Source organism: Oncorhynchus gorbuscha, unplaced genomic scaffold (genome assembly GCF_021184085.1).
Source record: "Oncorhynchus gorbuscha isolate QuinsamMale2020 ecotype Even-year unplaced genomic scaffold, OgorEven_v1.0 Un_scaffold_4929, whole genome shotgun sequence".
NCBI lineage: Eukaryota > Metazoa > Chordata > Actinopteri > Salmoniformes > Salmonidae > Oncorhynchus > Oncorhynchus gorbuscha.
Window position 1 is genome coordinate 2,501 of NW_025748845.1, and position 17,500 is coordinate 20,000.

General features: G+C 42.6%; 1 protein-coding gene across 1 annotated transcript in view; it reads left to right on the forward strand.

Annotated features, from left to right (window-relative positions):
• The window catches only part of LOC124028866 (collagen alpha-2(IX) chain-like), a gene marked incomplete at both ends in the record, with an annotated part of 25,480 nt that overhangs the window by 925 nt on the left and 7,055 nt on the right, over positions 1-17,500 (forward strand). The window contains 5 exons of the mRNA XM_046340779.1: positions 7,342-7,449; positions 7,614-7,721; positions 11,681-11,735; positions 12,697-12,750; positions 16,585-16,692. Of these exons, the coding sequence (XP_046196735.1) occupies positions 7,342-7,449; positions 7,614-7,721; positions 11,681-11,735; positions 12,697-12,750; positions 16,585-16,692 (433 nt within the window). The remainder of the gene's footprint in view (positions 1-7,341; positions 7,450-7,613; positions 7,722-11,680; positions 11,736-12,696; positions 12,751-16,584; positions 16,693-17,500) is intronic.

The window sequence follows — 17,500 nt, forward strand, 5'->3', positions numbered from 1 at the left end:
TGGAGTGGAGTGACTGTCTGGAGTGGAGTGGCTGTCTGGAGTGGCTGTCTAAAGTGGAGTGACTGTCTAGAGTGGAGTGGCTGTCTGGAGTGGCTGTCTGGAGTGGAGTGACTGTCTGGAGTGGCTGTCTGGAGTGGAGTGGCTGTCTGGAGTGGCTGTCTGGAGTGGAGTGGCTGTCTGGAGTGGCTGTCTGGAGTGGCTGCTTGGAGTGGCTGTCTGGAATGGAGTGACTGGAGTGGAGTGGCTGTCTGGAGTGGAGTGGCTGTCTGGAGTGGAGTGGCTGTCTGGAGTGGAGTGACTGTCTGGAGTGACTGTCTGGAGTGACTGTCTGGAGTGGAGTGACTATCTGGTGTGACTGTCTGGAAGGTGAGAATAGAATCTCTTACGGGTTTGAATGACAGACATGCAGCTTTGGAGGAGGAGAGGGAGAGGAGCTGAGGAGCAGAAGAGTGGGGAGAGGAGAGGAGAAAAGGGAGAAGAGAGGAGAGGAGGGATATGCATGGCATGCATAATGGAACTAAGGGGGTTCTTAGAACAAATGAGTGTTCAATTTGAAGCATTGTCATGTTCTAGTGTTCCAATGTGAGAATGGATGGCATGCATAATACACTTCTGAACAAAGGAAACCATTCCGATTCTGAGGGTTCTGAATGTGCGGAGATTCTTATGAAAAGGAGACACTGAGTGCTGAGCGACGGCTGGATATCCTGAAAATACATTTTTGTTTATCACAACAATGTCAGAGAAATTCACCTCTAATTGTATGACTCCGTAAAGTTCCTACACACTCACACAAACACTCACGCACTCACTCATACACACACACTCACGCTCACGCACACACTCACGCTCACACACACACTCACGCTCACACACACACTCACGCTCACACGCACACTCACGCTCACGCACACAAGCAATTAGATTTTTCCCTTTATCGATTTCTCAGCCGAGTCGGCGTCCAGCTGTAGGGAGATGTGTGTGTTGTGTTTAGTCAGAACATGGTGTGGGTGTTCGAGTGCATGTGTTTGTGTGTCTGTGTCTGTGTTTGTGTGTCTGTGTTTGTGTGCCTATGTGTTTGTGTGTGTCTGTGTCTGTGTTTGTGTCTGTGTTTGTGTATCTTTGATTGTGTGTCTGCAGTTATCAAATCAAATCAAATCAAATTTATTTATATAGCCCTTCGTACATCAGCTGATATCTCAAAGTGCTGTACAGAAACCCAGCCTAAAACCCCAAACAGCAAACAATGCAGGTGTAAAAGCACGGTGGCTAGGAAAAACTCCCTAGAAAGGCCAAAACCTAGGAAGAAACCTAGAGAGGAACCGGGCTATGTGGGGTGGCCAGTCCTCTTCTGGCTGTGCCGGGTAGAGATTATAACAGAACATGACCAAGATGTTCAAATGTTCATAAATGACCAGCATGGTCAAATAATAATAAGGCAGAACAGTTGAAACTGGAGCAGCAGCACAGTCAGATGGACTGGGGACAGCAAGGAGCCATCATGTCAGGTAGTCCTGGGGCACGGTCCTAGGGCTCAGGTCCTCCGAGAGAGAGAAAGAAAGAGAGAATTAGAGAGAGCATATGTGGGGTGGCCAGTCCTCTTCTGGCTGTGCCAGGTGGAGATTATAACAGAACGTGGCCAAGATGTTCAAATGTTCATAAATGACCAGCATGGTTGAATAATAGTAAGGCAGAACAGTTGAAACTGGAGCAGGAGCATGGCCAGGTGGACTGGGGACAGCAAGGAGTCCTCATGTCAGGTAGTCCTGGGACATGGTCCTAGGGCCCAGGCCAGTTGAAACTGGAGCAGCAGCATGGCCAGGTGGACTGGGGACAGCAAGGAGTCATCATGTCAGGTAGTCCTGGGGCATGGTTCTAGGGCTCAGGTCCTCCGAGAGAGAGAAAGAAAGAGAGAAGGAGAGAATTAGAGAACGCACACTTAGATTTACACAGGACACCGAATAGGACAGGAGAAGTACTCCAGATAAACAAACTGACCCTAGCCCCCCCTGTCTGTGTTTGTGTGTCTGTGTCTGTGTTTGTGTCTGTGTTTGTGTGTCTTTGATTGTGTGTCTTTGATTGTGTGTCTGCAGTTGTGTGTCTGTGTTTGTGTGTCTGTGTTTGTGTGTGTCTGTGTCTGTGTTTGTGTCTGTGTTTGTGTGTCTTTGATTGTGTGTCTGCAGTTGTGTGTCTGTGTTTGTGTGTCTGTGTTTGTGTGCCTATGTGTTTGTGTGTGTGTCTGTGTCTGTGGCTATGTGGATGTGTGTCTGTGGTTGTGTGTCTGTGGTTGTGTATCTGTGTGTTTGTTGCTGTGTGTCTGCGTTTGTGTGTCTGTGGTTGTGTATCTGTGTGTTTGTTGCTGTGTGTCTGCGTTTGTGTGTCTGTGTTTGTGTGCCTATGTGTTTGTGTGTGTGTCTGACTGTGTGTCTGTGTCTATGGCTGTGGCTGTGTGTCTGTGGTTGTGTGTCAGTGTCTGTGTCTATGGCTGTGGCTGTGTGTCTGTGGTTGTGTGTCTGTGTCTGTGTCTATGGCTGTGGCTGTGTGTCTGTGGTTGTGTGTCTGTATGTCTGTGGCTGTGTGTCTGTGGTTGTGTCTCTGTGTGTCTGTGGCTGTGTGTCTGTGGCCGTGTGTCTGTATGGCTGTGGCTGTGTGTCTGTGGTTGTGTCTCTGTGTGTCTGTGGCTGTGTGTCTGTGGTTGTGTCTCTGTGTGTCTGTGGTAGTAACTGTGTGTATGTGGTAGTAACTGTGTGCCTGTGTGTCTGTGGTAGTAACTGCGTGTCTGTGTGTCTGTGGTAGTAACTGTGTGTCTGTGGTAGTAACTGTGTGTATGTGGTAGTAACTGTGTGTATGTGGTAGTAACTGCGTGTATGTGGTAGTAACTGTGTGCCTGTGTGTCTGTGGTAGTAACTGTGTGCCTGTGTGTCTGTGGTAGTAACTGTGTGTCTGTGGTAGTAACTGTGTGCCTGTGTGTCTGTGGTAGTAACTGCGTGTCTGTGGTAGTAACTGCGTGTCTGGTAGTAACTGCGTGTCTGTGGTAGTATCTGTGTGTCTGTGGTAGTAACTGTGTGTCTGTGGTAGTATCTGTGTGTCTGTGGTAGTAACTGTGTGTCTGTGTGTCTGGGGTAGTATCTGTGTGTCTGTGGTAGTATCTGTGTGTCTGTGGTAGTAACTGTGTGTCTGTGGTAGTAACTGTGTATCTGTGGTAGTATCTGTGCGTCTGTGGTAGTAACTGTGTGTCTGTGTGTCTGTGGTAGTATCTGTGTGTCTGTGTGTCTGTGGTAGTAACTGTGTGTCTGTGTGTCTGTGGTAGTAACTGTGTGTCTGTGGTAGTAACTGCGTGTCTGTGTGTCTGTGGTAGTAACTGTGTGTCTGTGGTAGCAACTGTGTGTCTGTGGTAGTAACTGTGTGTCTGTGTGTCTGTGGTAGTATCTGTGTGTCTGTGGTAGTATCTGTGTGTCTGTGGTAGTAACTGTGTGTCTGTGTGTCTGTGGTAGTAACTGTGTGTCTGTGGTAGTATCTGTGTGTCTGCGTGTCTGTGGTAGTAACTGTGTGTCTGTGGTAGTATCTGTGTGTCTGTGGTAGTAACTGCGTGTCTGTGTGTCCTTGGTAGTAACTGTGTGTCTGTGGTAGTAACTGTGTGTCTGTGGTAGTATCTGTGTGTCTGCGTGTCTGTGGTAGTAACTGTGTGTCTGTGGTAGTAACTGCGTGTCTGTGGTAGTATCTGTGTGTCTGTGGTAGTATCTGTGTGTCTGTGGTAGTATCTGTGTGTCTGTGGTAGTAACTGCGTGACTGTGGTAGTAACTGCGTGTCTGTGGTAGTATCTGTGTGTCTGTGGTAGATAAACAATTACACTATACATATCTATATACACATCAATTAGACTATACATATCTATATCTCATCCATTACACTATGCATATCTATATACACATCAATTACACTATACATATCAATTACACTATAAATATCTATAGACACATCAATTACACTATACATATCAATTACACTATAAATATCTATAGACACATCAATTACATTATACATATCTATAGACACATCAATTACACTATACATATCTATAGACACATCAATTACACTATAAATATCAATTACACTATAAATATCTACAGTACCAGTCAAAAGTTTGGACACACCTGTGCTCATTCCAGGGTTTTTCTTTATTTTTTACTATTTTCTACATTGTAGAATAATAGTGAAGACATCTAAACTATGAAAAAACATAGTAACCAAAAAAGTGTTAAACAAATCAAAATATATTTTATATTTGAGAATCTTCAAAGTAGCCAGCCTTTTCCTTGATGACAGCTTTGCACACTCTTGACATTCTCTCAACCAGCTTCATGAGGAATGCTTTTCCAACAGTCTTGAAGGAGTTCCCACATATGCTGAGCACATGTTGGCTGCTTTTCCTTCACTCTGCTGTCCAACTCATCCCAAACCATCTCACTTGGGTTGAAGTCGGATGATTGTGGAATGGTTACTTGCATATGGTCTTTTGTTAAGACATGTAGCTAGCTAGCTAAAGAAAGACCAATAATCCCAACTCATGACGTTACTACCCTGCATGAATCTGCAGGTAGCTAACCAACGAGGTTCAATGTTAGCTAGCGAAGCAAACAAAGACCAATAATCCTAACTCATGACGTTACTACCCTGCATGAATCTGCATAACATTAGGCTATAGCTAGCAAAGCAAATGTCTCTGAGATACGAATAATAAGATCATACACGTAACGTTAGCTAGCGAGCCAGCCAGCTAACGCATAGCTAACAGTACACTTTAACATAAAATGAAAAGACTTGATGTCAAAATTAGAAATGTGTAATATGTGAAAATGTAACTAGTTAGACTGACTTACCCGCGGTTTCTGGAACCGAGAGATAGCCAGAGCGAATTTACCAGCTACGTCTATCAACAGTTGTTGCAGTGACATCATGAACATTATATTGAAATAGATACTTGCATAGTGGAGTATTTTGTTAAGACATGAAAGCTAGCTAGCTAAACAATGAACCATAATACCAACTCATGACGTTACTACCCTGCATGAATCTGCAGGTAGCTAACCAACCAGGTTCAATGTTAGCTAGCTAACATTAGGCTATAACTAGCATATGGCATAATAAGATCGTACACGTAACGCTAGACTATCTTACCCGAATACATAATTTATGTATTGACATGTCTCCCTGTCACAGATGCCACGTTTGCCCTTAGTTTGAAGATGTAATCTGGAGACAGGCATTTTCTCCATCTCTTTAGCTATCATACTCTAATTCCACTGATTTCAAAACTCGGTCCTCCAGAAAGTGGAGAGCAATACTTATGTTGCATTTAAAAATAAATCCTCGTTAGACAAGATTACCTACACATACTGACCAGCTCAAATAGACAGAAGCATGCTACATGGCAGACCAATCCAAACTCATCTCTCGGCATGTTCAGCCCACTCATTATCTCAGCCAATCATGGCTAGCAGGAAGGTTGATGACTTTTTCTGTGGCTAATCCAATTAGGCTCGTAAATTGACAATGTTATTCCTATTTACAGATGGCATACAAGTTTGTTATTAAGGCACATGAAAGTTCACATGTTCTAGAAGGCATTTCTGCCCCCCCAAAAAATCATTTTAACCTCCACCTGGCCAACATCCAGTGAAATTGCAGAGCGCCAAATTCACATACAGAAATACTCATTATAAAAATTCAGAAAAGATACAACTATTTTACATAGGTTTAAAGATGAACTTCTTGTGAATCGGAGTCAGATTTAAAAAAAGCTTTATGGCGTAAGCATACCTTACGATTATTTGAGAACATAGCCCAGCAAACAAATCATTACAAACAGAAACCAGCCAAGTGGAAGAGTTACACAAGTCAGAAATCAACCTCTCTGCCAAATCAACCTCTCTGCCAAATCAATCTCTCTACCAAATCAACCTCTCTACCAAATCAACCTCTCTACCAAATCAACCTCTCTACCAAATCAACTTCTCTACCAAATCAACCTCTCTGCCAAATCAATCTCTCTACCAAATCAACCTCTCTACCAAATCAACCTCTCTGCCAAATCAATCTCTCTACCAAATCAATCTCTCTGCCAAATCAATCTCTCTACCAAATCAACCTCTCAGCCAAATCAACCTCTCTACCAAATCAACCTCTCTGCCAAATCAAACTCTCTGCCAAATCAAACTCTGTGCCAAAATGTTGTGCTTTTGTCACAAAGTGGACTATTGACTAGTATACAACATATGAATTATTTTTCATTCCTCCATATTAACACAGAAATCCTGGTCAAATGTTTTAGTTTTTTTTTATTACTAGTATCTTAACAAAGATCTACCATTTCAGACATATATTTTTTTTAAAGGGGGTTGAAATCAGGATATTTTTTTTAAAGGGGGTTGAAATCAGGATATTATTTTTAAAGGGGGTTGAAATCAGGATATTTTTTTAAAAGGGGGTTGAAATCAGGATATTTTTTTAAAGGGGGTTGAAATCAGGATATATTTTTTTTAAAGGGGGTTGAAATCAGGATATTTTTTTTACCCCTGTCGGCGCTTTTAGGACTAGAATAGAAATCTTGTGTGTCCCCATCAAATACAAAAGAAACACACTCATGGTCTCTGATAGAGGAATGTCAATAGGGTGAAGCTTTAAAAGAATCCTGTAATAATGGATCGTGTTTTTTTGTCTGACATTTTGAATGAAAACACTGACTCACAGCTGAGGTGCTGAAAGAGTGTCTCCGTTTCATGACATTAGTTCCAGTCTTTGTTTGGAATAAATTCCTACTTTGAGTCTTCGCCTTCGTTCCAATATCCCAAACTACTGCACATGGGAATGCATGAAACGTACTCCTCAGATTGATGTGTCGTCACGACGCTCTGACGGAATTTTGTAACTTGACTGGTAAGACGCTCCGGGAGGGCAGTCACGTGTGCTAGCAGAGCAGAGGTCCTGGGTTTGAGCTTCGGGAGGGCAGTCACGTGTGCTAGCAGAGCAGAGGTCCTGGGTTTGAGCTTCGGGAAGGCAGTCACGTGTGCTAGCAGAGCAGAGGTCCTGGGTTTGAGCTTCGGGAGGGCAGTCACGTGTGCTAGCAGAGCAGAGGTCCTGGGTTTGAGCATCGATGTGAGCCGCATCAGGAGGAAGCGCTACGCGCCATGCAAGTTGATGTCCGTTACACTAGCATACCACTTATAACGACCAATACATTACCGTCAGTCTAAATAGTATGCTTGTGTATTGTGCAGTAAAGGTGCTAGAAGATTGGCTCCTGTTGTTGATGATGATGGTGATGTCTTTGTTGGCTGGCAGGGTTCTCCAGGAGAGAGAGGTGCTGCCGGTCCCGGAGGTGCCATTGGTCTTTCAGGACGCTCCGGACCTCAGGGAGGTCCTGGACCAGCCGGAGAGAAGGGAGGCCCGGTGAGTACACACACACACCTGGACATATAACTTCAATATCTGCCTTTTTAAAATCGCAAAACTCTTTTACTGTATCTGGTAGTGTTAATATAAGAGGATGAAGGATAAGAGATGTTCTTGTCTATTATGGCCACATGTTGACTCGTTCTCTCCTGTCCCCACAGGGAGAGAAAGGCCCCATGGGACCAGCTGGTCGTGACGGTATTCAAGGTCCTGTTGGTCTTCCTGGCCCTGCAGGCCCCCAAGGCCCCCCTGGAGAGGATGGAGACAAGGTAATACTGTAGACAATCCTCTGTGGCTCCCTGGAGAGGATGGAGACAAGGTAATACTGTAGACAATCCTCTGTGGCTCCCTGGAGAGGATGGAGACAAGGTAATACTGTAGACGATCCTCTGTGGCTCCCTGGAGAGGATGGAGACAAGGTAATACTGTAGACCATCCTCTGTGGCCCTGTAGTATAGTGCAGTAATGTAGTATAGTACTGTAGTATAGTGCAGTAATGTAGTATAGGACTGTAGTATAGTGCAGTAATGTAGTATAGTACTGTAGTTTAACTGCAGTATAGTGCAGTAGTGTAGTTTAACTGTGCAGTATAGTGCAGTAGTGTAGTTTAACTGCAGTATAGTGCAGTAGTGTAGTTTAACTGTACAGTATAGTGCAGTAGTGTAGTTTAACTGTACAGTATAGTGCAGTAGTGTAGTTTAACTGTACAGTATAGTGCAGTAGTGTAGTTTAACTGCAGTATAGTGCAGTAGTGTGGTGTAGTATAGTACTGTACAGTATAGTGCAGTAGTGTAGTTTAACTGCAGTATAGTGCAGTAGTGTAGTTTAACTGCAGTATAGTGCAGTAGTGTGGTGTAGTATAGTACTGTACAGTATAGTGCAGTAGTGTAGTTTAACTGTACAGTATAGTGCAGTAGTGTAGTTTAACTGTGCAGTATAGTGCAGTAGTGTAGTCTAACTGTACAGTATAGTGCAGTAGTATAGTTTAACTGCAGTATAGTGCAGTAGTGTAGTTTAACTGCAGTATAGTGCAGTAGTGTAGTTTAACTGCAGTATAGTGCAGTAGTGTAGTTTAACTGTGCAGTATAGTGCAGTAGTGTAGTTTAACTGTGCAGTATAGTGCAGTAGTGTAGTTTAACTGCAGTATAGTGCAGTAGTGTGTAGTTTAACTGCAGTATAGTGCAGTAGTGTAGTTTAACTGCAGTATAGTGCAGTAGTGTAGTTTAACTGTGCAGTATAGTAGTGTAGTTTAACTGTACAGATAGCAGTAGTGTAGTTTTAACTGCAGTATAGTGCAGTAGTGGTAGTTTAACTGCAGTATAGTGCAGTAGTGTAGTTTAACTGCAGTATAGTGCAGTAGTGTAGTTTAACTGCAGTATAGTGCAGTAGTGTGGTAGTATAGTACTGTACAGTATAGTGCAGTAGTGTAGATTAACTGTACAGTATAGTGCAGTAGTGTAGTTTAACTGTGCAGTATAGTGCAGTAGTGTAGTCTAACTGTACAGTATAGTGCAGTAGTAGTTTTAACTGCAGTATAGTGCAGTAGTGTAGTTTAACTGCAGTATAGTGCAGTAGTGTAGTTTAACTGCAGTATAGTGCAGTAGTGTAGTTTAACTGTGCAGTATAGTGCATTAGTGTAGTTTAACTGTGCAGTATAGTGCAGTAGTGTAGCTTAACTGCAGTATAGTGCAGTAGTGTAGTTTAACTGCAGTATAGTGCAGTAGTTTAGTTTAACCGCAGTATATTGCAGTAGTGTAGTTTAACTGTGCAGTATAGTGCAGTAGTGTAGTTTAACTGTACAGTATAGTGCAGTAGTGTAGTTTAACTGCAGTATAGTGCAGTAGTGTAGTTTAACTGCAGTATAGTGCAGTAGTGTGGTGTAGTATAGTACTGTACAGTATAGTGCAGTAGTGTAGTTTAACTGCAGTATAGTGCAGTAGTGTAGTTTAACTGCAGTATAGTGCAGTAGTGTAGTTTAACTGCAGTATAGTGCAGTAGTGTAGTTTAACTGCAGCATAGTGCAGTAGTGTAGTTTAACTGCAGTATAGTGCAGTAGTGTGGTGTAGTATAGTACTGTACAGTATAGTGCAGTAGTGTAGATTAACTGTACAGTATAGTGCAGTAGTGTAGTTTAACTGTGCAGTATAGTGCAGTAGTGTAGTCTAACTGTACAGTATAGTGCAGTAGTGTAGTCTAACTGTACAGTATAGTGCAGTAGTATAGTTTAACTGCAGTATAGTGCAGTAGTGTAGTTTAACCTCGCAGTATAGTGCAGTAGTGTAGCTTAACTGCAGTATAGTGCAGTAGTGTAGTTTAACTGTGCAGTATAGTGCAGTAGTGTAGTTTAACTGTGCAGTATAGTGCAGTAGTGTAGTTTAACTGCAGTATAGTGCAGTAGTAGTTTAACTGCAGTATAGTGCAGTAGTGTAGTTTAACTGCAGTATAGTGCAGTAGTGTAGTTTAACTGCAGTATAGTGCAGTAGTGTAGTTTAACTGTGCAGTATAGTGCAGTAGTGTAGTTTAACTGTACAGTATAGTGCAGTAGTGTAGTTTAACTGCAGTATAGTGCAGTAGTGTAGTTTAACTGCAGTATAGTGCAGTAGTAGCTTTAAACTGCAGTATAGCAGTAGTGTGGTGTGTAGTATAGTACTGTACAGTATAGTGCAGTAGTGTAGTTTAACTGCAGTATAGTGCAGTAGTGTAGTTTAACTGCAGTATAGTGCAGTAGTGGTTTAACTGCAGTATAGTGCAGTAGTGTAGTTTAACTGCAGTATAGTGCAGTAGTGTGCTTTAACTGCAGTATAGTGCAGTAGTGTAGTTTAACTGCAGTATAGTGCAGTAGTGTGGTGTAGTATAGTACAGGCAGTATAGTGCAGTAGTGTAGTTTAACTGCAGTATAGTGCAATAGTGTAGCTTTAACTGCAGTATAGTGCAGTAGTGTAGTTTAACTGCAGTATAGTGCAGTAGTGTAGTTTAACTGTACAGTATAGTGCAGTAGTGTAGTTTAACTGTGCAGTATAGTAGTGTAGTCTAACTGTACAGTATAGTGCAGTGTAGTTTAACTGCAGTATAGTGCAGTAGTGTAGTTTAATTGCAGTATAGTGCAGTAGTAGTTTAACTGCAGTATAGTGCAGTAGTGTAGTTTAACTGCAGTATAGTGCAGTAGTGTAGTTTAAATGCAGTATAGTGCAGTAGTGTAGTTTAACCAGTACAGTATAGTGCAGTAGTGTAGCTTAGCTGCAGTATAGTGCAGTAGTGTAGTTTAACTGCAGTATAGTGCAGTAGTGTAGTTTAACTGCAGTATAGTGCAGTAGTGTAGCTTAACTGTGCAGTATAGCAGTAGTGTAGTTTAACTGCAGTATAGTGCAGTAGTGTGTTTAACTGCAGTATAGTGCAGTAGTGTAGTTTAACTGCAGTATAGTGCAGTAGTGTAGTTTAACTGTACAGTATAGTGCAGTAGTGTAGTTTAACTATACAGTATAGTGCAGTAGTGTAGTTTAACTGCAGTAGTGCAGTAGTGTAGTTTAACTGTGCAGTATAGTGCAGTAGTGTAGTTTAACTGTACAGTAGTGCAGTAGTGTAGCTTTAACTGCAGTATAGTGCAGTAGTGTAGTTTAACTGTACAGTATAGTGCAGTAGTGTAGTTTAACTGTACAGTATAGTGCAGTAGTGTAGTATGGGTTAGGAGTGTTACATTGCAGATATTATTTTGTGTCGATGACATGTTAAGTTATGGTGATGGATTGGTGTGAAAATGTTTTAGCAGAGGCAGTTGTATGCACGTGTGCGCACACACACACACACACACACACACACACACACACACACACACACACACACACACACACACACACACACACACACACACACACACACACACCCATCACACATTTCAGATCCCTGTCACGTCCTCCATAGCGTTAGCGTGACAGTGGGAGTGCCAATAGAGGGATAAACCGAGCCAAGTAATCAATTAATTGCAAACACCAACCCAGGTCTTTGTTGTCCAATCAAATTAAAATCTTCCACAAATAATATTTACCACCTAATCTCAGTAAAGGTGACAGTTGGAAAATATTGGACTTGACAAACAGCTTAGACAGAAATGATTTTATGAGGAGTTAAAATAAAATAGGACTTCAAGTATCTTTTGAGTCCGAGCGCTATACAGTATAAAGACGATGTATAGGTATCATTATCATAACTGTTGTTGTGTGTTCTGTCCCAGGGAGAGGTTGGTGAGCCTGGCCAAAAGGGAAGCAAAGCAGACAAGGGGGGAACAGGTGAGTTCTCATCAAAGTTTCCTCGAGTAGGAAACGTCTAGAGAAACTTCACCCGAAATCAGAGACAAGCCTTTACTGGCAAAGACCTGGAGGATGAGGAAACATCCACGGAAGTCACCCAGAGGGGCCCTGACCAAAATAAAATACATATTTTGGGGATCGGGGGGGGGATTCAGTCGGAGTCTCAACTTCCTGTTGAGAGTAAGAATAGTAGAATACACAAGATGCAATTCCCGAATGTGGTTTTCCCATAAGCAGTTTTTGTAATGTTATTTCAGTCACTCAATTAGTCCATGTCGGCAAAAAATGCTTGATTGGTAAATTTGTCTAGCCGGCTATCTAAACTTGTGGTAATCATGGCCGAATTCCCATCGGGCATGCAGAGCGTGTGCCCAGGAGCCCGCATTGATTTTGTTCGTCACTCTCACTCAGATATCATATTAACATAGTGTAAAGTCAAGGTCAAAATGTGTATAATCGCAGGGAAATTAGCTCTAAACCTGGATAACAAAAACTGCTCTGCCCCAGGGCAAAAGGGAGTAGAATTGCATGAAATGTGTTGCACAAATGCCAGATGTTCTTTCGCCCCATGGCAAAGTGTATAGAATTACAGAAAACTTGCTTTTAAAAAGACAAAACACTGCTACATTTTCTAAACTCCATGGAAACATTTTTTTGAATTGCATAAAATGTACTTTAAAACTAACTTTCCACTGCCAGTCCAGTGGGTGGGCTACTAAAAATGTTTTGTGCGAGGTAGGGGCCCCCCAACTAAATCTCTCGCTAGGGCCAGCCCTGCAGTCGCCTCAAATGACCTTAAGGTTGTCCATTGTTGGGGACAGCTCATTTAGAATCATAAAAGTAACCACAGATAAAGGTATGCTTAACATGTGAAGGCACTGTCGCTAACTGTGTCTCTGTCCCTGTCGTTAACCTCTCTGTTTCGGGTGGTGGTGAGCAGGGTCCTCCTGGGCCATCTGGTCTTCAAGGTGTCATCGGAGCTCCTGGTCCTGCCGTGAGTATTAATTCACCTTTAACTCTCACCAAACTCATCAACCCCGAACTGTCACCCCTCAGCTCAGCCCTCAACCCCTTGTTATTCCACTGCAACTACACAGTACAACTACACAGTGCAACTACACAGTGCAACTACACAGTACAACTACACAATGCAAATACACAGTACAACTACACAGTACAACTACACAGTACAACTACACAGTGAAACTACACAGTGCAACTACACAGTACAACTACACAGTACAACTACACAGTACAACTACACAGTGAAACTACACAGTGCAACTACACAGTACAACTACACAGTACAACTACACAGTACAACTACACAGTGCAACTACACAGTACAACTACACAGTACAACTACACAGTACAACTACATAGTACAACTACACAGTACAACCACACAGTGTAACGACACAGTACAACCACACAGTACAACTACACAGTACAACCACACAGTACAACTACACAGTACAACTACACAGTACAACCACACAGTACAACTACACACTACCACTACACAGTGTAACTACACCATACAACTACACAGTACAACTACACAGTACAACCACAAAGTGAAACTACACAGTGCAACTACACAGTGTAACTACACCATACAACTACACAGTACAACCACACAGTACAACTACACAGTACAACTACACAGTACAACCACACAGTACAACTACACAGTACAACTACACAGTGTAACTACACCATACAACTACACAGTACCACTACACAGTACAACTACACAGTACAACTACACAGTACAACTACACTGTACAACTACACAGTACAACTACACAGTGTAACTACACCATACACCTACACAGTACCACTACACAGTACAACTACACTGTACAACTACACTGTACAACTACACAGTACAACTACACCGTGCAACTACACAGTACAACTACACAGTACAACCAATATAGCCACACCAATATAGTCACACCAACACCAATATGGGGCGGCAGGGTAGCCTAGTGGTTAGAGCGTTGGACTAGGAACCGGAAGGTTGCGAGTCCAAACCCCCAAGCTGACAATCTGTCGTTTCTGCCCCTGAACAGGCAGTTAACCCACTGTTCCCAGGCCGTCATTGAAAATAAGAATTTGTTGGTTAAATAAAGGTTAAAAAAAAATATATATATATATAGTAACACCAATATAGTAACACCAATATAGTCGCACCAACACCAATATAGTCACACCAACACCAATATAGTCAACCAACACCAATATAGTCACACCAACACCAATATAGTCGCACCAACACCAATATAGTCACACCAACACCAATATAGTCACACCAACCAATATAGTCACACCAACACCAATATAGTCACACCAACACCAATATAGTCGCACTAACACCAATATAGTCGCACCAACACCAATATAGTCGCACTAACCAATATAGTCACACCAACACCAATATAGTCGCACCAACACCAATATAGTCACACCAACACCAATATAGTCACACCAACACCAATATAGTCGCATCTCAACACCAATATAGTCACACCAACACCAATATAGTCACACCAACACCAATATAGTCGCACCAACACCAATATAGTCGCACCAACACCAATATAGTCACACCAACCAATATAGTCACACCAACACCAATATAGTCACACCAACACCAATATAGTCGCACCAACACCAATATAGTCACACCAACACCAATATAGTCGCACCAACACCAATATAGTCGCACCAACCAATATAGTCACACCAACACCAATATAGTCGCACCAATATAGTCACACCAACACCAATATAGTCGCACCAATATAGTCACACCAATATAGTCACACCAACACCAATATAGTCGCACCAACACCAATATAGCCACACCAATATAGTCACACCAACACCAATATAGTCACACCAACACCAATATAGTCACACCAACACCAATATAGTCACACCAGCACCAATATAGTCACACCAACACCAATATAGTCACACCAACACCAATATAGTCACACCAACACCAATATAGTCACACCAACACCAATATAGTCGCACCAACACCAATATAGTCACACCAACCAATATAGTCACACCAACACCAATATAGTCGCACCAATATAGTCACACCAATATAGTCGCACTAACACCAATATAGCCACACCATTATAGTCACACCAACACCAATATAGTCGCACCAACACCAATATAGTCACACTAACTCTCTTCATTTCACAGCTCAGTGCTGCAGGTCATCAGGACAGTAATATTATCTGTCAAATTATTAGATAATGTCTAGTCCTTCATCCCAATTGGCACCCTATTCCCTATATCCTATCAGCCCTGGTCAAAAGTAGTCCACTACATGGGGAATAGGTTTCTATTTACAGACGTCGCCTAGGCCTCTGGCTGGTGGGGCAATGACCTGCCTACTGAGACACACTGGCAGAGCTAGGTGGCACTCCCAGTCTAAATATGATCCACATCTGATTATATCACATGATAAAGCTGACCGGCTTCAGCTGTGACTTCTGTTGGAGTGGTTTATCTTCTTTAGTACCCAAATGCCCAAGATCAAAACTACCGTTGTCTTGTATGAGAGTAGAACAACAAGACTAGGGCAAGACTACAACAAGACTAGAGAGAGACTACCGCGAGACTACAATAAGACTACAACAAGACTAGAGAGAGACTACCGCGAGACTACAATAAGACTACGGAAATACTACAACAAGACTACAGAGAGACTACAGAGAGACTACAACAAGACTACAGAGAGACTACAGAGAGACTACAACAAGACTACAGAGAGACTACAACAAGACTACAGAGAGACTACAGAGAGACTACAGAGAGAATATATGTTTAGCATGTTAAAACACAGAAAGATAAGCCCCTGAACATCTTTAAGAGAACTGTAGATACACATTTGTACCTGACTTTCTAAGCTGTGTCTACTGAGAAGAGATTTGTAATAGTTAGCTAAAGTCAGACTGTTCCCTTGAAACAGCAACCGTCTCTCAAACCTCTACATGGTGTCTCAATCCTGCAGTAGCCTCTACACTAGTCTCACAAGCCAAACTCCACAGTCCTCCATGTACTGGGCTGTTGTTCTGGCCAAGCAAAACTATCATATCTCAAATTACACTCTATTTCCTTCCCTTTTATAGTGCATAACTACCCATAGGCTTCTGGTCAAAAGAAGTGCACTACATTGCTAATAGGGTGCAGGTTAGGCGTACCCTTACTAACTCAGATCTCCACAGGTCAGATCCAAAACACAGAATTCTGCCTATTCCTGCCCCCTAAATGCAACCCAACACAACACAAGTCCTCAGCCTCCACCTACTCACTATCTCAGCTCTCTCTCTCTCTCTCTCTCTCTCTCTCTCTCTCTCTCTCTCTCTCTCTCTCTCTCGCTTCTCTCTCTCTCGCTCTCTCGCTCTCTCTCTCTCTCTCTCTCTCTCTCTCTCTCTCTCTCTCTCTCTCTCTCTCTCTCTCTCTCTCTCTCTCTCTCTCTCTCTCTCTCTGTCTCTGTCTCTCTCTCTCTCTCTGTCTCTCTCTCTCTCTCTCTCTCTCTCTCTCTCTCTCTCTCTCTCTCTCTCTCTCTCTCTCTCTCTCTCTCTCTCTGTCTCTGTCTCTCTCTCTCTTTGCTCTCTCTCTCTCTCTCTGTATCTCTCTCTGTCTCTGTCTCTATCTACCATGTAGCCATGTGGTGCTCCCACAGATTAATTAAGTCAGCACATTTCAGCTCCTCACTTCCTATCAGGCCTCCAGCTAGAATAAGGTACTGATTCCACCAACTCTTGACATCTAACCTCTGACCTCTGTTTTCCAGGGTAGTGATGGTGAGTCAGGACCCAGGGGTCAGCAGGGTATGTTTGGCCAGAAGGGAGACGAAGGATCCAGAGGATTCCCTGGGCTACCTGGCCCCATCGGACTGCAGGTACGACCACACACACACACACACACACACACACACACACACACACACACACACACACACACACACACACACACACACACACACACACACACACACACACACACACACACACACACACACACACACACACACACACAGACACACAGACACACCCACACACATGCACACACACACACACACACACACAAACAGACAGCGTCGGACATCAGGCGTCGCCATCGTTGGCTTCAGTTAATCTCTCCTCTATAATTCTCACACTATATAGTTTACAGCAAAACAGAAAACGTTGATGCATTGTATTAGTGGTATGTACTACACTGTCAAAATGTGTCTTTAAAAAAGTCTCTTAAATTGGTTGCAAGTAAATATGTTTGTTTTTTTCTAAATTGAAAAATCAAAAGTACATTTGTTGAAACCAAATATATGATTCAATGCCAGCGGTTCTATTTAATCGTTAAAAAAAACTATATTTCAAGTTGCAACCTATTTCTTTCAACATTCAATACCTAATATCCCGAGTGGCCTAAGCGGTCTAAAGTCTCTGCATCTCAGTGCTAGAGGCATCACTACAGACCCTGGTTTGAATCCAGGCTGCATCGCATGCAGTCGTGATTGGGAGTCCCAAAGGGCGGTGCACAATTGGCCCAGCGTCGGGTATGGCCGGGGCAGGCCGTCATTGTAAATAAGAATTTGTTCTTTTTAACTGACTGCCTAGTTATATTTTTATTTATTTTAAAACATGTAATAAAGAACATAAATCCTAATGTTCGATGTTTGATACACTACAACCCAATTTGTCATGTTGTTG